This window comes from Delphinapterus leucas, chromosome 21 (genome assembly GCF_059928025.1).
Source record: "Delphinapterus leucas isolate spDelLeu-1000000601 "Yukka" chromosome 21, BTC_Dleu_Yukka2, whole genome shotgun sequence".
Lineage (NCBI taxonomy): Eukaryota > Metazoa > Chordata > Mammalia > Artiodactyla > Monodontidae > Delphinapterus > Delphinapterus leucas.
This window is the reverse complement of record NC_143149.1, coordinates 21,388,504-21,408,882: the sequence shown is the minus strand read 5'-3', so window position 1 is coordinate 21,408,882 and position 20,379 is coordinate 21,388,504. Positions and strand designations below refer to the sequence as shown.

The window sequence follows — 20,379 nt, the reverse complement described above, 5'->3', positions numbered from 1 at the left end:
GTGAGGGGTTCTGGAAGCTTCCCGAACGTTGGTAATCCAGAGCCTACCAAAAGTCCCAGGGCTGGAGTGGGCCATCTGCGGCACAGGAGGGGAACCTCCGGCACCAAGCAACCATGACAAGCGTGGGTCAGTTGCCTGTTGAGCAGGAGATGAGGCGTGGCTACCCCAAGCGGCTGCTTTGCGAATCTGTAGGATGCCCCCCGTCCTCAGATAGCCCAGCCCTGTGAGGAGCTGCAGGAAGGAGCTGAGCCCACACAGAACCGATTCCCAAGCTCTCTCCTTCCATCCCACCTGGGGCGTGGGAGCCTCTGCCTGCAGTAGAAGAGGGGGGCCAGGAACCCCAGGAAAGGACTTTCTCCTCACCTCGGGGCAGGGGTATGGAGATTTGCCTTACTGAACACCAGAGCACCTCCTCCGCTTTTTCCTCTTTCCACAATCTAGCAGCAGAGCCTAGAGCTCTCCGTGGCCTGGGATTGTAGGAGAAAGAAAAATCCTTGCTCTCCTCTGCCTGTTGAAGCTTACTGACCTCTTCTGGGAACTTGGCAGGGAATGAACCTGCAACTTGGGTGTAGCAGGAGGAGGAGAACCCAACTTGCAATCATCTTGATGCATGAATCCTAACAACGGTCACAAACTAAAAGACAAATACTTGTCTTTTATTTCAGAGAGTTCATTTAGCTTAAAGGGCTTCCTGGTTAACTTTGGAGGGAAAAGAGGCCAATATAGCTTCAGCTCTTGTTGAATAGGCACCCCTCTCTGTGAGTGTGGGAGACCAGAAAGAGAGCTCTTCCCACAGAGATTCTGGAATGATCTTTGGGGCTCCTGGCTCATTCCACCTGGTTAGTCCTGTTGACGGTATAGAGAGCATCAACCTCAGAGCCAGGTCTCACAGGAGGAAAGTGGAAAGCAGATCCCAGGGCCAAACCCTCCCTGTTTAATGAGAGTGTGTTCACTGTAGATTCTTCAGGACGATTTTCTCCTGAACGCTCTCCTTTTGAGGAAGTCAGTTCATTTAAATGAGGAAAGAAGAGCAAAAGCAGCAAACAGATAATGGCAGCAACTCAGTATAAAGAATGAGGTGATGAGTGAGGTGATAATGAGGAGCTGCCAGCAAAGTTGGCTTCTTTTTCTAGAACCCCCGAACTCTCTGTGTCTGTGGCCAAGTCTTAGTTGATGTCGCTGCCGTTCTTTTCCCATCTGTAAAATGGGGATGACAGCTACCTGATGGATGTTATTCAGGTTAACTGGTTAAAATCTGCAACCCTTCGAGTTCCCCCTCAATGGTGAATTTACTGAGTGAATTCTATGGTGCAAACTCTCAGCCTTCAGTTTTTACTGTCAGAGGCAACAAACTCTTTCAGCAAGCTCACTGCCTCCCCTTCAGGGGCCTCGTAGGGAAAATAACTGTGATCATCTCTTCCTTCTGTTGTAGCCTAACCAGCCCTAGACCACAGGGCTGTTGTGACCATGAATCTCTCTTTCGGTTTCCCCCTGGCCCTGCAGCTCTGGCTGTATTGATCTCACTGAGCCCTGGATTGAATGAGGCATACTAAGAAAGGGGGGCCGGGGAGGGTGAATTCCCAAGATGCCAGACCTTCCGACAAAGGTCCCTGGGGGGCAGCCGGCACCCCACCTCCCCCCTTGCTCACCACTTCTGTCTCCATATCCTCACAAGTACGGGTTACAGTGCTGATTTCAGAGCCCAGGCCTGCCTCCCCACACACATCGTTCTTGGTTAAAAATTGTGGCTTGTCTTCCAGAAGCCACGATTTTTATCTGCTGTCCTACTTGGTAGTTCTTGTTTCTCTGGGGCAGAGTCCCAGGCTCGAGACCCCTAGCAGCAGGGGAGGCATGGGTCAGCCACAAGCTTCTCATCGCCAGCCCTGTGCGGTTTCTTCCCGTTAACTGCCCCAAACCTCCAAGCACTCAGGAGTTTAGGGGACTGAAGTGTCTTTTACGCTCTCTACTCATGCAACAGAGCTGTGTTTAGCTTTTACGGCTTTTCTAAGGCCACACCACTAGAAAGGGATTAAGAGCCTCATGACAAATGGGTGAGGGTCTCAGAATGAATAGAATATTTATCTTTACCTCTTTCTCCTCCTTTCCCTCTGCTCCCCGCTCTGCTCCCCAGTCACAGCGTCAGACTCGAATTGATCATGCCCCCGTCCTCTGGCAGGGGAGGTCTCTGATGAGGAGTTTCTGCCTTTCCAGGAAGCCGCCCTGTGAGCCCCATCCGCCTCCCCTGAGACCACGGCAGGGAGCCAGGCGCAAGATGAACCAGCACCCCGCCTGCTGCTCAAGATGCACCAGACCATCCCAGTGAACCCCGAGAGCCCGAAAATGTCTGCGTGCAGCGACTTTGTGGAGCACATCTGGAAGCCCGGGTCCTGCAAAAACTGCTTCTGCCTGCGCACCGACCACCAGCCGGCACCCGGCCGCCCCCAGCCCCGAGCCGGCAGCCTGCCCCCTCCGCCTCGCCTGCCCCCCAGGCCCGAGAGCGGCCGCCCGGAAGATGAAGGCCTGAGCAGCTCGCCCTACTCCAAGCCCACCATTGCCGTGAAGCCCACCATGATGAGCTCCGATGCCTCCGATGGGTGGACAGAGGCTGGCATGAGTGCCGACGTTGCGCAGGTGAGGCTGACTCAGCCCCGTGGTATTTTTGTGGTATTTTTACGAGGCTGCTCCTGTTGTAACACCGGTGACTGGCGGGCGGCCAAGGAGGGCTGTCCCAGCAGGACTCCTGCAGGGTGGCTTCCTGTTGGCTCACCCCAAAACTGCTCCTTCCCAACTACCGCCCTCTCTTTTCTCTCTGCCCTCCTTTCTCTCTGTCCCTTTAGTCTGAGAACCATCAATGCAGTCCCCCCAAGTTCATTTGAAGACTGTATCAGGGCACACCAGAATGAAGCTTTTTCTAAAAAGTTAAAAAAAATTTTTAATTTAATGGATCATTTTAAATATATACAAAAGTAGCAAGAATTGCTTAACGAATCCCATGCATCCACCACCCTGCCGCGTGAGCTTGAATAATCATCAACTCATGACCAATCTTGTTCCGTCTCTACCCCTGCCCCGACCCTCCCTTCCCCACCTGTGGTTTTAAAGCAAACCCCACATACTGCATCATGTCAGTACATCTTTAAAACATAAAGTCTTTATGCAAAAATATCATTATCACACTTAAAAATGTCAGCAGTAATTCCATAATGTCATCCAACTCCCAGACAGTGTTCATATTTTCAATTTCGAAGCTTGGGTTTTTCCAGCTCTGATCTAGGATTACTAAAGACAATTACATCCTTAGAGATTAGACCATTCCGCTCATCCCCCAGGTGACCCTGACCAAGGTGTAATTATTTAAAGGGCACATGGAGCCTGCTGCCTCTAGACATGTCTTCTGGGAATCTGCATTTGTAGGGCATATTCTAAGAACTTAACTAGTTTTCCTTAAAATATCATAGTGAGTGGGTCAGGAAGGGTGTGTGAGCGTTTGTGAAATCAGAGGTCAGTTTTAAATCGAGGGAGGCTTGACTAAGGTGAGCCATCTCCTGGGGCTGCATTCAGCTTCCTGTCCCCTTCAAAGCCGCTCCATTTTGCAGAAGCTGGTTACACCCATTCCCCAGGCCTTTCTCGATACCTTTGACCTTCACAGATGTAAACCAGGGACTCTTTCTGTTCTGAATCATCTTGGAAAGGAGCCAGAAGCCGACTCTGCCTTGAGACTGCTTTAAAAGTGGGGATGGGGAGACTAGAGGGGAAGGAGGAGGGGACAGTGATTTCAGTGATGGGAATGACCACCCCACATCGCTGTCTCTAGCTCGACTAGTCCAGCCACTTATGCAGCCTCGGCTGAGGTCACTGCCTGTAACTGGGAGAAAGAGCACAGCTCAGAGCGAAGCAAGGAAGCCGGGACCCAGCTCGGAGACCGGCCCTCACCCTGCTGCCCTCTGACCCCACCACCACCCACCCAAAGTGTTTTTTGGGTTTTTTTTGGTTTTTTTTGTTTTTGTTTTTTTGCTGTACCCGGGCCTCTCACAGTTGTGGCCTCTCCCGTAGTGGAGCACAGGCTCCAGACGCACAGGCTGTGCGGCCATGGCTTACGGGCCCAGCCGCTCCGCGGCATGTGGGATCTTCCCGGACCGGGGCACGAACCCGTGTCCCCTGCATCGGCAGGCGGACTCTTAACCACTGCGCCACTAGGGAAGCCCCCCAAAGTGTTTTTAAAAGCTTTATGGCTTTGTTTTCTTTGTGCTGTGACAATGTTATCAAAACACTAATGAACACAAAGCAAAAATTAAACAAAACCCCAAACTCTATTTCGAATCCCTTGGGAGAACTTATCTCGTCCAGCAGTTTCGAGGGAGAAGGCAAAACGTTATTCTTTGGCGTTTTTCCCCCCCACCTCACAGACCTAAGCCAAAAGAATTACAGACAGGGGTGAGGAGTGCAGTGTACGGGAAGCCCAGTGGCTCCACGGGCCCCCAGTGATGACAAGAAGGCTGTGGGGAGGTTAGAGGGTAGGCACGCTGCCCGCCTGCTTCATGGTGGCTCGGAAGACAGTTTACAGTGTCATGGCCCTGCCCTCTCACTTTCTCTCTCTTCCTTTTTTCTCTGACAAGGTCTAATGTAAGTCTTTTAACCTTGGGGCTGTGTAGGTCATCTGGAGACGAGCCCCCGGCAAGCTCCCCCTCCCGAAGCAGGAAGATGTGCCAGTAGTTTACCTGGGCAGCTTCCGAGGCGTCCAGAAGCCTGCTGGGCCCTTGGCCCCGGCAGACGGGGGGCACCCTCGCTGCCCCCCTGCCTATGCCATGGTCGGCCTGCACAGCCTAGAGCCCCGGGGGGAACGGAGTGTCGCCTTCCACCCAGTGAGCTTCCCCGATGAGAAGCTTGGACGAGAAGATAAACCCACGATTCCCTACCAAGAGCTGACCTCCCCTCAGGAGAGCTTCCGCCAGAAACTGGCTGCCTTTGCTGAGATGACCTCTGGCTGCCACAAGGGCCCCAGGCCCTACCCCTCTGCACAGCCCCTGCGGGAATCCCTGCCCTCGGAGGATGACAGCGATCAAAGGTGCTCGCCCTCAGGGGACAGCGAAGGGGGAGAATACTGCTCCATCCTGGACTGCTGCCCTGGGAGCCCAGGTGGTCAGGACGCCTCACAGGCTGAGGACTCCGGGCGCAGACAGGGCTGCAGGGACTGCTCGCCGGCCTGCTGGGAGCAGGGGATGTGCTCGAAGCCAACCGAGGAGGAGAGGCGGGCTTTGAGCTTCCCCAGGGAGTGCCGCAGCCAGGGCCTGACAGAGAACCCACCCCGCCTGGGCCCCAAGAAGCAGTCCCTCACCTCAGAGGCCGCCAGCTCCTCGGATGGCCTCTCCTGCGGGAGTGCCAGTAGCCGCGCCAGCAGCCCCCTGGTCCCCCAGCACGAGAGCGATTCCTGCTCCCTCATGAAGGCACCTGGGCCGGGGAAGCAGCAGGACTCTGGCTGCCACGGGGTGGCCTCCAGCAGGTGCCTGGGGCTGACTGGGGAGCCCCAGGCCCCATCCCACCCCGGGGAGACTGCACAGCCTGAACCCATCTATGCTGAGAGCACCAAGAGGAAGAAGGCTGTTCCAGTTCCTTCCAGGCCACAGGCCAAGGCAGAACAGGCAGCAGCTGCCCAGGGCCAGGGCCAGGTGAGGATGGCTAACACCTGGGCTCAGAAAACAGCGTCTGGCTGGGGCCAGGACAGGGAAGGCCCAGAGGTGGCCCCCCAGGTGGCGGCCACCATCACAGTCATGGCGGCCCACCCAGAAGAAGACCACCGGACAATCTACCTGAGCAGCCCTGACTCCTCGGTGGGGGTGCAGTGGCCTCGCGGGCCCCTGAGCCAGGCCCCTGAGGCAGGCGAAGGGGAGCCTTCGGCTGGGCAGGGGCTCAGCTCGAGGGAGAGCCGCCATCACGGTGCCAGTGAGAGCACGCCCAAGGGGAGGCCTGCCATCCCTCCCAAGCTGTCCAAGAGTAGCCCCGGAGGGTCCCCAGTGTCCCCATCGGCCTCCCCCCAGCCCAACCTCAGCGAAGGCAACTCGGGTGTCACTGGGCCCCAGCCTCCATCCAGGGGCCCCGCTGACCCTGCTTCCTCCTGCCGGGCCAACGGTGTCCCTGCCAGCGACTCTGCCAGGGGCCCCCCGCCCGCCACTGCCACGTCAGCCTCGGACCAGAGGCGGCCCCGGTACCAGACCGGCGCCTGGAGCCGCCAGTGCCGGATAGAGGAAGAGGAGGAGGTGGAACAGGACTTGCTGAGCCAAAGCTGGGGGAGAGGGGTGGACGGTGGCCCCACGGGCCCATGCAGCTCCTCCACCTGGCTCCGTCCCCGCCCCACAGATGGCGCCTCTGGGCCAAAGAGCAAAGCCGGGACCGGGATGAGCAAATCGGCCTCGTTTGCCTTTGAGTTCCCCAAGGACAAAAGTGGGATCGAGGCATTCTCGCCTCCCCCGCCGCCTCCGAAGTCACGGTGAGTACAGTTGTGTGTGCGCGCGCGACTCCGGGGCTCATCTGGCAGGACCGAGGCCTCTTTCAGAAACCTTGGTCTTTGCCACCTGTACCGAAGCCATCAGGCCCAGGCTCAGAGCCCTACCTCCAGGCACCAGTGTCGGCCCAAAGGCCCTCGTGCCTTTGTGTAAATTTCTGTGACTTGGTGCTCAGCACACAAACCTACAAGCAGTGCCCTGCTTGGGATTGGCTATTCGGAAGGCATCTTTCCAAGAAGCAATGCCAAGCTGTCGCTCTTTCCTGGTGCCCGTCCTCTTATAATCTGGTACTTTTTTTTTCTCTCCATCCCTCTGAAGTGTCTTCAGCAGGCTTTTCCCCCCAAATCCTGAAATTCCCCGTTTATTTAAACATGGAAAAGAAGGCTCCAGGAGGCTATGCTACAGAATCTCAAGAGGCAAAGAGATGGGGAGGCCAAGGAGCAAGGGCTCCTAAATTGTGACCATGATGGCGATTAGGCTTTGGAGCCAAAAGCAGAATAGTAGGAGGTGCTGCACATGGTTTGGAACCCTCAGATGTGGGTTTTTAAAGAAAAAAATATATATATAGTTTCATGGTAGCATGCTGAAACTGAAAGCTTTCTCCACTGCTTCACTGCTCTCAAAGGCCCGAGTTTAAAGTCCAGTTTAAAGTCCCTCTCAAAGGCCCAAGAAAAATAAATGCCTTTTTTAAGGTATTGAGTTGTACATGGAATTCAAATTCTGGGGGGTAAAAATGGCCCTCTATTAGAGCAGAACTGATTCCTATCAGGGAAAGGAGCAACCTGCTGTTTTTCAAAAGCTGACAGCCTTTCCGAACAGACTTTCCTTCAGTCGGGTCATCTCTGTTGGTTCTGTTTTAGCTCATGTGCCTCCAGGTTGATGTCAGAAGCGGGGAACTGACCGCAGGGGGAAGCGGCTGTGACACTTGACTTTGAACATCAAAGCATCACGGGCTGTGATACGTTCTAACATGGGCTTTTTCCGGGACCGCTACTTTATTCTGGTATTGAGTTGGGCGCCTGCTATGCAGAGTAGACAGCCATCCTCCAGATCGTAGGGTGACCGCAGACTCTTGGGCTACAGTTTTCACTCCCTAAATGAATGAGGCAGCTCAGAAGAGCTCCCATTTATATGGCACTTATTATGGGCCAGGCAGGGAGCTAAGAGACTTAGACATATTAACTCATTTGATGCTCAGAACAGCTCTAGGAAGTAGGAATTACCATCTACAGATGACGAAACAGAGATAGGAAGAGCTGAGTAACCTGCCAAGGTCACACGGCCATCGTGGCAGTCTGCTTCCAAAGTCTGTGCTTCCAAACACCTAGGGCACATCAGCCGGCTTAGGGAGCAGTCAGGGCATGCGAGTAAAACGTGGGCATTGTATCTGTCTGCCTCAGGCCTGGGAAGGTTGGTGGAAAGCACTGGCTTTGGAGTCAGAAAATCGAGTTCATGCTGTGCCTGTCTCACCTACAGGTTAAGTGATCTTACGCAAGCCACTCGCTGTGAACGGGCCTCCAAGTTATTGTCCAAAATGGGCTAATAATAGCAATACATTTGCAGCACCCTGTTGTTGAAAGGCTCGAGTGAGATGAGCAGAATCCAATGCAGAGATTAGTTATGTAGGCAAAAGCCGCCCCAAGCTGTTGACAGTGGCAGGGACACACACACCCTGTAGGAATGGGCCTGGCCCGATCCCGGGAACACCACCTGAGCCTTGGGGAAGGAACTAAAACTTTCTTGGTGAGAATCATAATGTTTGGAGAAACCCCAGTCACCCACTGTAACAATGTGACTCAGGTAGAATGTTCGTTAGCATCTGGGTTGATTGAGATCAAGTTTGGGGGCCAGTTTTTTATGACAAAACCACTGGATTATATAAAACATAAACCAGGTGGGAATCTCAGAGGTTCTAGGTGCCAGCTCTTAAAAAAAAGTTTTTATTTTCAGAACTTTGGGGAGAAAAATCTAGGAAATAAAATTAGCGTAAGGGAACACAGAAAAAAGAAAAGAGCATCTGGTACCACTTAAAATAAATCAAACTAGTATATATATATTCATTTGAGGAAGATTTTTCAAGCATTACCAACATTCTCTTTTGAATCATCACATCTCTCCCATGAGGAGATAAGAGGGCAGGCTCAGGACCATAAATTGACTTTTATTTCTGGAACTCGGTACTGTACGTACTGAATTCCTTTGAGGAGGGTGTCAGGAACCCACAGCCTTCAAACCTAGCCGTGTGATGGCACATCAGAGTATTGATGAGAATGCAGCCCACAGTTGATCCAGTACCGATACCAGCACCACATTGGTGACTATTGCAGGCTGATGTCAGTTTTCCAAGATGGAAAAATGCTGGAAGGTCTTTGAGCGATATCCCAGGTTAACTTAATTTCTTCACATGGATCATCTGTTCAGTGGGTCCTGTTTCTAAGGATCAAGCTCACCTGTGAACAAAGATAACTGCTGTCACGATGTGTATTATGTACCCTCACAGCTCTAGAGAAGGGGGCTGCTGCATGCAAGGTGGTGTTACTCTTTACTAACACTTACTTAAGCAGATCCACCTACTTTCTTGGGCGATTATGGAAGAAGAAAGAATCATGCTCCTACGGTCCTGTTTTACAAAACTGACTCACTTGGAGGGAAAAAAAAAAATAGATGTTGAGAGTGGCTTGGCTTTCCTGTGGTCTTGTTTTGAATGGTTGGCAGTAGCTTATCTGCTTTGAGATATCATCCTCTGTAAACTCCCATTAGGGTTCCTGAGGAAACTCTTGCTGTAATGCCATGTAGGACGAAGGCTCTCAATACTCATTTAATGCCTGAAAGCCATTTAGAGGTGTTTAAGTATATGCCCACCCCTCCTCCCGGGCAGGTAAGGGCCCTGGGTCCTTCTTTACCTGCTGCTGCCAAGGCAACCTCCTACCTGTACAAGCTCACACCTACTCAGCCTGACTGACCCCACTGAGTCTGGGTCACCCCTGCTCCACTTTAGAGCAGAGTTGGAAGGTGAGGGTCAACAAATATTGCTGGTTAGAAAATGAAAACCTGCAGGAAGGAAGTGTGGACTTCTTAGTTTAAATGTCACGTTCAAGACTTAAGGCAGTTTAATGAGAGCAGCCAGTGCCTGGGGGAGTAATTAAGATGCGAAAAAATCAAATTTATTTCTGCCTTTTATTTCCTTGTGGATGCAAACTGCGTTTTAAATGACTTATGGCTTTTGAATGACAAGGTCAGTTGAGGGAAAATCATCTCATTAGTGCAGAACAGGCATTTCACAAAGAAACCCCAAATGAGGCTGGTAGACCTGAACTCAGAGGTGGAATTGGAGGACAACAGGTGACTGAGAAATAAGACAGGTTTATAGGGTTTTAGTTTCCAAATGGTCTGGCCCCAGGTGAGACTAATCAAAAGAAAGAAACGTTTCCCCAAGAAAGTGAGGGATGACTTTGTTTTCAAGTTATCACTCATGCTTATTGTAATTTTAACCCAAGAGTACTAAGTTCTCCTCCTCCTCTGCAGGGATTCTGGGGGCAGAGACTGAGTCTGTCCTGGACTTTCGTTCATTCCTAATTTCCCTCCCTCCCTCCCTTCCATGTGGCTTCTCAGCAGACAGGTGGTGATGGTGTCAAAGATGGAGGTCTTTTCTGCACACAGAAGTGGCCACGTTGCTATCCAGAGGAACCAAAACGACTTCATTGTGTGGTCTCTCAATCACATGATCTCTTAGCATGACCTTGAGGATGGGAGTCAGATGAGTGAGATGGGTCATTGTCTCCAGACCCCATATGCAATCTGATGAAACCTCCAAATGCTTTATTCTTGAAGCCCTTTCTACTGTAGTGGATTACAGTGGGATGGCAACAATTTACTAAGAAATCCCACACTCTTCATGTACAACAGGTTTTTCTGGGTGGCATTCTGAAGATCACAGTTTGTATTGGAAAGCACTGTATGTGCTTCAAGAATCTTCTCTATGTTTAGCCTTTTTGACAAAACTAAGTCAGCTGGAGGTCGAGTCGGTCCAGGGGAGACTGAATACTGGGCATACTTCAGGGGGAGAAATTGCCTTCCACACCCCGCCCCCCTCAACACACACACAAAGTTTGGCAAACAGAACAAAGCACAAGTATCAACAATACAAGTTTATATCCTGCTCCGTGCCAGAGGGAAATTACTAGCTGGCCTCTTCCCATGAGTTTGTGGGTAGAACCTGACATGGGACATCCAGTGATGCTGAAGCAGGGAGAAATCAAATTGATTCCTCTCTTCCTATTCTGTAATTTTTTTTTAAATCACTGATTTTCATATATATGAAATATTTACAATATTCTCTCCATTTTTGAGCAGGCATCCATGGTGAAGGTTAGGGATTAGAGATTCTTTATTTTATTCATCAGATATCTACTAATTGCCTACTTTCTGTTACACTTTGTGCAAGGTGCTAAAAAGCCAGTGACTGGGGTTCTGCCCCTTAAGGCCCCTGAGGGTTGAGTTGGTATGAATTAAATCGGCAGATGTGCAAAATGACCACGAAAGGTTCACTCCTGCTTTGATTGCTTTTGATGAGACTGTTTACCATAGCACCTGGACTCTCACCAGATTCCTTGTTCTATTCAGTAAGGCCAAGGTAAGCTCGGCTTGGTGTCCAGGAGTAATGAAAAAATAGTCCTTCCTTTAAGGTCCTTTGACCTGATACAAGATCACACATAGTACAGCATATACATAACCATTTATTAAAAAAAAAAAAAAAATCCAGATGCTCCTTGAAGGTGAAAAGCATGCTTAACCATCTGTCATCCCAAAATATCCTGTTCGATGCCGGGCACGTGTAGATGCTCAAGCAATTTTTATCCAATAGACAGTAGTAGGCAGAGACCATACCCTGTTTATTTCATCATGGCCCAAAGCACCTATCTTTATGTTTTGCGCATGAAGAAATATTGGAAAAGGAACAAGTAGCATCATTAAATACTTGTATCAAAGTATCTTTCTGACACCCAGGTTTCGGGTGGCCCCAGTGCTCTTTTCTTGCCTCTGTTTTGGCAGCTAATGTGTCTTGAACTAAACTGGATTCATATTCATATCTCTCTGAAAGCTTGTAAACTCTTGGGAGTACAAGAACCGTGTTTTATACATTTTCCTTTGACTTTCCCATAGGATACCTTGGGACATAGTAGGTATTCAATAAAAGATTATTGAATTAGGGGGAAGAAAGGCCAGAGGGAACTACAGATCTTGGCCTTATTTTTTACTGGACACCCCGTTATAATTCTGTGGCCAGCCTTGCTCAGTAGAACATTGTCGCCTTGAGTTAAAGAAACTGAAGTTAATAATTATTAATGCTTCAAGGTGGGCAAACACCATGAGGGCACAATGCATCCTTTCATGGATTAATTACTCTCCAACGATTGTACATTTGCTCTTTTTTTTAAAGCTGAGCAGGTGTGTGGAGCCCAGCCCTCTCTTGCCACAAGAATGTTCCTTTCAGGCAATAATCACCTAAGGACTTTTTTTCCCCACCCATGAATTAACAAGGAATTCTAGGGTGTGGTTTAATTTCTCTGAGAATAGATTTTCCGTGCTTTCCGAGGTGGGTTGGGAAACACAAGCATGGGCCATATGATCAAGCCACCTCTGCCCATCAAGTGATCAAAGGGACTTTGTTCCTAGAATAGCCAGCCTACCTTTGAGGTGTGGAACTCACACCTCTATTCTCTATTTGTAGTGCAAGAAATTTGTTGTTTGGCGATCATGAAAAGGCTTGCGTTTCCCTCTATCAGGGTAGAGAGACCAACTACAAAGAATCCTCAGCAGCCATTTCTGCAGCTAATACTTTTCAGAGTTTAAGATGAGAGTCTTCATCCTCTGTGCTAAAATCGCTCATTATTTCTTTCTATTGGCTTTTGAGCAGATCCCTAAAAATGCTGGGTATTAAGGGTGTTCGGGCAGTTCCCATACAGCTCTGTAAAATCCCCTGCTTCCACTCTTGTCTGATGCCCTGGACAGTTTATTCTCTGTACTTTTTTAACAGACAGACTTATATAAACAAGTGTTCTCCATTGGGGGCAAAGGGGAAGTTCCAGATTAAAGACTACTTTAAAAAAATCCTTCCCTTTTTACTCAGATATTTTACTCTCCAGTTAATTTTAGTATCTGTCACTATCAAATGATCCCCCTGACTTCCTGTCAGTTTGGTTTTTAGCCGTTTCGTGCCCATTTATGCACGTGCTATAAAAATTTTCCCTAGAGTTTAAAACTTGTGTTTTAGGCCCATAATTGGCGGTGTGTGCACCGTATGTCCCTGAGTTGTAGAAACCCTCCAGAATGGCTCCTGACTTCAGGAGCTCTGTAGACAGTCAAAATGAATGAAAATCCAGCCACCTTGGATAAAACCATGAATGGTTGAGATAAATAGGCACATTAATTAGTAATAAGACCTTGAAGATCAGGAAGAAAGGGAAGAAGAGTCCTTGGAATTTTAAAATCAGTCTGTAGTGAGGAGGTCACTTAAAATAATCCTTATGAATGTGTGCAGATCAAAAGGAGGGTTTTGTGACTGCATATTCTCACACCACAAGTTAGGTTGCATCCTCCACACCAGCTGCAATCCGTTGGAGTACCAGTCTGGAGCTCTTCATGGAAAACAGTGAGGCCACGTGCCCACCCTGCAGGAGAGCTTGCCATCATCCATCAGTACTGTCTGCACGTTATACGAGGGGGGAGTGCAGACATGTGTGCCAGCTGCTTGCCAATCCAGCTTCGGAATCTAAAGTTCACCATCGGTGATGCAAAATCATTGGTGGTCAATAACTGTTTCGTATACTAATTTAAAAGTTCATACCTGGGAGGGGTGTGTGGTCTGTCCAGCCCACATGGCCCAAAGCAAAGAGTTTGCAGAAGATGGTCTTCCTCTCTGATTACAGCCTCAATCTCAGACTATTGTGCCAAAATGGTTGGTTTTCTCTTAATGAGTGACTGTGAATATTCTGTGAAGTTTAATGAGTGATTATGAATATTCCATGCATTTTGGGAACTCTGCTTTAGTAAAAAAGTTACCGTTAAGTCTAGTATCCAATATTTAAAGTATTATTTCTCCTTATAGACCTTAAATTTACATTTTCGGTCCTTAAATCTCATTAAACAATGAATTTTCACTTAGCCTCACCCTCTTTGACTTATAGCACTGACTTTCTGTGTCCCAGATTGAGGGGTAAGGGGGTCGCGTTAGGAGGTATGTCAGAATCTTTTGGAGGAATAGTTTTTGTAATTGGAAATTAAATATTATAATATAAATTTAAATTTTGGAAATTGAAGACAAATTATTGTTTTCATAATTCATATTACATATAATTTTTCCAAGTCTTTTTGACTGGTGGCAAGTTAGGCCATCTTTTTTTTTTTTAATAAATTTATTTCTTTTATTTATTTCTTTTTGGCTGCGTTCGGTCTTCGTTGCTGTGCATGGGCTTCTCCCTAGTTGCAGCGAGCGGGGGCTACTCTTCATTGCGGTGGCTTCTTTTCTTGCGGAGCACGGGCTCTAGGCGCGTGGGCTTCAGTAGTTGTGGCATGCGGGCTCAGTAGCTGTGGCTCACGGGCTCTAGAGCACAGGCTCAGTAGTTGTGGTGCACGGGCTTAGTTGCTCCGTGGCATGTGGGGTCTTCCCAGACCAGGGCTTGAACCCGTGTCCCTGCATTAGCAGGCGGATTCTTAACCACTACGCCACCAAGGAAGCCCAAGGCCATCTTTTTAATAAAAATGTTCAACGTGAGGACAAAACGCATCTCCCTAGGTAAGAAAGTAGAAGAAAACCGGGACAGGAATATTCACTGATCTGTTACGTTTACTTGGTGACCTCCCTTCAAATCTCTCAAAATGCCTTCTCTATATTTGTGTTCTCTTGAAACAGGGAATTGTCTGTGCAGTAAATCCTAAATCCAGCCCCTTGATCCAGCTTCTTGGCCCACCTTAAATACTGGTCTGCGTTCCCTGTGAAAGCAGGGAAAGCTAACGAAAGACTCTTCCAGCAGTACAGAGTCTGAGACTTTCTTGATGTTGATAGTCATTTAATCACCAAGTATTGAGGACTTGGTGTAAGTGGAGCTAAAACGAATTACTCCGGACAATTAAGTATGAGACCACACTGTGTCCCCATGGTCTTCATTCCTGAGCCATGCCTTAGGGTAACACACACAGACCAATTAGGGGCATATACAGTGAAGATCTTTTTTTTTTTTTTTAATTAAAAAATTTTTATTTATTTATTTATTTTTGGCTGTGTTGGGTCTTCGTTTCTGTGCATGGGCTTTCTCTAGTTGCGGTGAGTGGGGGCCACTCTTCATCGCGGTGCACGGGCCTCTCACTATCGCGGCCTCTCTTGTTGTGGAGCACAAGCTCCAGAAGCGCAGGCTCAGTAGTTGTGGCTCAGGGACCTAGTTGCTCCGCGGCATGTGGGATCTTCCCAGACCAGGGCTCGAACCCGTGTCCCCTGCATTGGCAGGCAGATTCTCAGCCACTGCGCCACCAGGGAAGCCCCAGTGAAGATCTTTACAACATTGCTTACAGTAGCAGGGAGTTGTAGCAAACCCAGGTATTCATCTCTACGGAAACAGAAAAGTAAAATGTGTGTGCGATGAAATACTTAACAGCAGTCTTGCTTTGGAGAATGGGAGGTCCAGTGAAAGGATGGCTAGGGAGCCGCAAGAGCTAGATGGTCAGGAAGCATTCGTTAATTGTGGTCCCAGTCTGCACGGTTTTATGCTTTCCTAGAGAAGCACTGGGCTGCCTAGTGAAGAGTGAGGATGTTTGGAGTTACCTAGTGTGACATTTTGATTTATAATAAGAAATCTACATTTGGTCTTCCTCCCCATTGCTGGCACAGAGCTCCTAAAACCCTTGGAATTTCCTAAGTGCTGAAAGCCATAAAGGTGTCTTTTATTATGTTAATGAGCTGACTTTTGGACCCCACCTAAGGATGAAGCCGGTTGCCAGGGGAACCAACCATGTGATTAGGGTCGGTATTTCAGTCTTACCCCCGACTACCACCTCCAGGGAGGGGAGAGGGACTGGTGGTTGAATCTGTCTCCAGTGGCCGATGATTTAAATTATTTAATCAGTCATGCATATGTAATGTAATGAATGTAATAAAAACCCAAAAGGACAGGCTTCAGAGAGCTTCCAGGTTGGTGAAGCAAGTGGCACATGTGGCCTGTGGGGCACTGGGAGAGGGCATGGCAGCTCCCTGCCCTTTCCCTATACCTTGCCCGAGGCATCTCTTCCATCTGGCTCTTCCTGAGTCTTGTGCTTTTAATTTTAAGTAAAATGTTTCTCTGTGAGCTTCTGCAGGCAATTTGGAACCTCCAACCTGTCTAACCCTAGCCGGTCGTCTGCAACAGAGGGCGGTCTTGTGGGACTGAGCCCTTAACCTTGTGGAACCTGATGCTGTCTCTGGGTAGATAGTGTCAGAATTGAGTTGAATGGTAGAACACCCAGTTGGTGTCCGAGAATTGATGGCGTGGGGAGCACACCATCCCATGTTGGAATTGGGTGACCAGAACCCTTACCTGGGGTGGGGAGGGTTCAGCTAAGTCTGTGGACAGGAGATGAAGCTGTTGGGGAGCGGGTAAGAGGGTGCTGACAAACTGACCCAGGAGTAGGAGGGGAACCTTATCCTTATTAGGCAACAGGCTGGACCAAAGTGGAGAGTAGAGAAGTAGATCATCCTAGGAACTTAGTTACAAATAGCCTGAATCTCCCGAGTCAGGAGGGTAGGAATGAAATCTAACATAAATACATACAGATTTCTTAAGCCCGATAGCTGGGCTCAGAAGCTGGGCCAACAAAGTGGACTTGAAGCATTTGCTGAGTCAAGAGAAGGAGGGAAAGATCATTCTGAAAGCAGGGTTGCCAAAATCAGTAGTCTAGAAACAAAAAGATTCTGGCCAGGCAGAGATCATTGTGGTGGATTGATTCCAACAGGAATAGGTCAGGACTAGAACAGCGGCGATTCCCAGGTTGGTGAGCAACAACTCAGTACAGTTTTAGTTCAGTCCATCACTGGAAGTCTTCTGTGTGCTAGAGGGTGGGGAGGTGGTGTGAAGGGGGAAGGAATCATGGGAGGTTCTTTTTTTACAGTGGGGAGGCAGGCTAATATAATAAAAGAGGTTCTTCTATTTCTAAATTTTTGTGTAATGGAGCTAAGCTACCTGGTCATCTGAAGACTACGTCAGCCCCTGAACCTGGAGCTACACTACAGTTTATCAAGCTCTTGAATATGTAGATTCAAACTGAGGTCTGGATGACAGACAAGTCAACTCTTCCTAGTTATTTTAGAATAATGCATGTCCTCAAAGAATCACCCTGATGAACTTTCTTTTTTGGGTCTCTTCAAAGTACCAAGAGAGTGAAATCTCTAGCCCATCCATTTTCTGCTTCTATCCAGGTAGCAGAAAGAATTACTGGGTTTGCTGGAGGCTGCTGAAGTCTTCTCTCTGTCTCTCTCCCCATCTATCCATCCACCCACCCATCCACCCCGCTTTCTGTATAACCAGTACCTTCTATGTACCTGGTGCTGTTTTTAGTGCTTTTTAAATATTAACTCATTGAACCTTCCTAACCACTCTCCTTCCCCACAATGAGGTAAGTAGTACTGTTGTCTCCATTTTATGGATGGGAAGCTATAGCACAGAGAGATTAAGCATCTTTTCCAAGACACCTAGCCAGTAAGCAGTGGAGCAAGGACCCCAAACCCAGGCAGCGGAGCCCCAGTGTTCATGCTCTTAACTACATCAGTGGCCTTCCTGGGTGACTCTGAAATCTGTCTGGGAAGCTATTCAAATGCTTACATTGCTGTTGTTCCCAAAGGCTCCAGAGGGTCCTTCCACGCTATGCTGGCCTGTGGGCAGGGCAGCTGGTGGGAGGGGCCCCTCTGTGGATTGCAATTGTTCAGTCTTTACTTCCAGTGGTTATTCACCGTCTTCTTTCCCATCTGCCCCTGTGTGAACAGATGTAAGAGCTTCCACCTTGGCTTAACAGGCCAGGAGTTGAAGACTTATTGTTCTCAGGCGATGGGATTGGAGGTGTAAGCGTAGTGGACCAGGTGATGGGGTCCAGCCGCTGTGTTCTTCCGTACTCTCTTACTTGCTCTCAACAGCTGGTCTCCCCATCCTCAGCCTTAGCTGAAACCTCCCCACGCTTGGTAGTTGCAAATATCTGCCCTTCTCACTCCTGCACCAGAACCTCCTTGGGGAAGGACACAGCCACGCAGACTTGCGGCCACAAATAAGAGACTGATTTTCCAAGACAGGAAAGGTCATCTTAAAACCATTTGTGTCTCTCAACGCCAAAGTATATCTGTGTATAGTCAGGGCAAATGGCTCCAAATTTCCATTTGACCAATTTAAGCATTTTTATCCATTTTTATACTAGCTAACTAGTAACCTAAAGATGTGTGTGTAGGTGCAGTCGTGCGTGCGTGCGGCGCGCTTACCACTATCTTTAAAAATAAGCGTGGCTTGGGCTTCCCTGGTAGTGCAGTGGTTGAGAGTCTGCCTGCCGATGCAGTGGGACACGGGTTCGTACCCCGGTCCGGGAAGATCCCACATACCGCGGAGCGGCTGGACCCATAAGCCATGGCCGCTGAGCCTGCGCGTCCGGAGCCTGTGCTCCGCAACAGGAGAGGCCAGAAGAGTGAGAGGCCCATGTACCGCAAGAAAAAAAAAAAAAAAGGCTTTATTTCTATTTTTAAATGGTTTCCACTGAATGCAAAGCACATTCATTTTGGGGTTGAACCAAAGGCTTTTTCAGCTTGAAGAGCCCCAGCAGTCACCAGTGCATTAACTGCAAATGCAAATTAACAAGTCTGCACCGTGGGGACCGTAAAGGTCATCTGACCCAAAATGAAACTGATTTCCTATCTTTATACATGCTAATAAATCAGCGGGGAAACCTGCCCCAGAGCAGACTGGATCCTTTAGTTCCTTCATTTGGCACTTAGACACTTGCAAAATAACTCCCATAGCATCTTCATCAAAGAGCACTAAAGATAAAAACAATAAGAACCTTTCTGGCGTAGCTATCTGCCTTTCTCATCCCATCTCTTGAAAAAAAATTTTTTTTAACTGCAAGATTGTGTAAATTCAGGATATTTTGGGACTGTTATATTTTGTAGATATGAGAAAGGTCCAGCTTTGCTGAGGGCTGTTGTTTACTCAGTGTCCCTGCCTCTTGCATGCCCCTTTTGCAAGTTTTGCTGGGCAAGTGTAATTCTTTTCTTAAAGGAAACATTTATCCTCCTAGATGCCTCCCAGTTATTGAAACAGAGGCAGATAAACTTAATCAAGAAGTATTTAATAATTACTCTGTGTTCCAGCATGTCCTGACTATGACACAGCTCCTCAAACAGTTTATAATTGTGGTGGCAACAAGCCTATTTCACATGAAACAGAGTAATCTAACCAGGATTATAACCAAATGCTTAGTGATGTGAATCAGACTGTTTGGTGTGAGTTCCAGAGGGGAGAGACCAGTCAGAGAAGATTGAGATGGTTTAGGAAGGGTTTTTAGGTGAGTGATCCTGCTGCTAGGTCTTGGGGATGGAAAAGGTTTGAAGGGGAGAGAGAATGTTTTCCTCTGTGCCAAGGTGGGGAAAGGACAGGAATGCAGGGTGCTTTGCGGACAGTGGGAGACTAGCCCCATTAGAGCAAAGTATATATGAGCATAAGTAATAGGTATTGATTAACCAAAATGGTGATAATTTTTTTCCAAACTAAAAACTAGGCATATGTTCTAATGTACAGACCATGTGGGGAAATATTTGAAATAGGGAGTGTCAAAGGAAATCCAGGGTGTGTGTTTCTGTCACCATAGAGGACCAGAGCTGATCTAGTATGGCTACCAAGGTCAAGAATACTTACAAGAGCTCCATGTAGGGCTCTTCAGGGTTGGTCATCATTATGAGAGTAGAATTTTGGAAAGATTTTGAGTCAGGATGATCTGCCCCAAGGCTGCAGATCTTTTTGGAAGATGTGGCTTGAACACTGTATATACTTTTTGAAAGGAGATTGATCAATATTTATCTACCAGGTTGTAGATAAACATGTTTTTAAATTTATTTATTTATTTATTTTGGGCCGCATTGGGTGTTCGTTGCTGCGCGCGGGCTTTTCTCTGGTTGTAGCGAGCAGGGGCTACTCTTCGTTGTGGTACGTGGGCTTCTCGTTGTGGTGGCTTCTCTTGTTGCGGAGCACGGTCTCTAGGCCTGCGGGCTCAGTAGTTGTGGCGCACGGGCTTCGTTGCTCCATGGCATGTGGGATCTTCCCGGACCAGGGCTCGAACCCGTGTCACCTGCATTGGCAGGTGGATTCTTAACCACTGTGCCACCAGGGAAGGGTTGTTGAAGGAGGGACGGTGTCACCTCCACTCACTATTGTATGCACAAGACCTGACACAGTGCCCGGCACGCAGCAGGCAGTCAATATTTATTCGTTGGAAAATCTGAGAGTCAGAAGAGACAGGATGGGGGATGCACTGCAGGTCCTACAGGCATAAGATAAATTAAAACGGGGTGCTCTTATTCACCAAGCAAACCCCATGTTTTAGCTCAAATCATTGAATGATTTTGACTTTAGGATGTGGCCAAATAGTAGAGAGTGAATGGGGTGAAACCGAGTGTATTTGAGAGGGTATTTGAATTGCTTCTAATGATGCAGCCCAACAGGACAATTGGAGATTGAAGGCTGCAGGTCACAGAGGCAAAGCCGTCCCTATTTTCCTGTGCTTTTGCAGGAAGTGCATTTTATAGAAAAGTCAGAGAGGAACTGAGGGGAAACGGAGAGCTCTGAGCTGGTGAATTCACAGCAGTCTGACAGGGCACTCT

The 20,379-nt window shown here is 48.5% G+C and overlaps 1 protein-coding gene across 5 annotated transcripts in view; it reads left to right on the top strand.

The window, feature by feature from the left end:
- The window catches only part of PRAG1 (PEAK1 related, kinase-activating pseudokinase 1), a 47,395-nt gene that overhangs the window by 2,100 nt on the left and 24,916 nt on the right, over window positions 1-20,379 (top strand). For 3 of the 5 annotated variants that reach the window (XM_022571118.3, XM_030762559.2, XM_089903679.1), the window contains exons 2-3: window positions 2,132-2,631; window positions 4,653-6,484. In XM_022571118.3, the coding sequence (XP_022426826.2) occupies window positions 2,302-2,631; window positions 4,653-6,484 (2,162 nt within the window). In that variant the 5' untranslated portion in view covers window positions 2,132-2,301. Of the gene's footprint in view, window positions 1-2,131; window positions 2,632-4,616; window positions 6,485-20,379 lie in introns of those variants that run through there. The other 2 variants (XM_030762560.2, XM_089903680.1) reach the window with 2 other exon arrangements.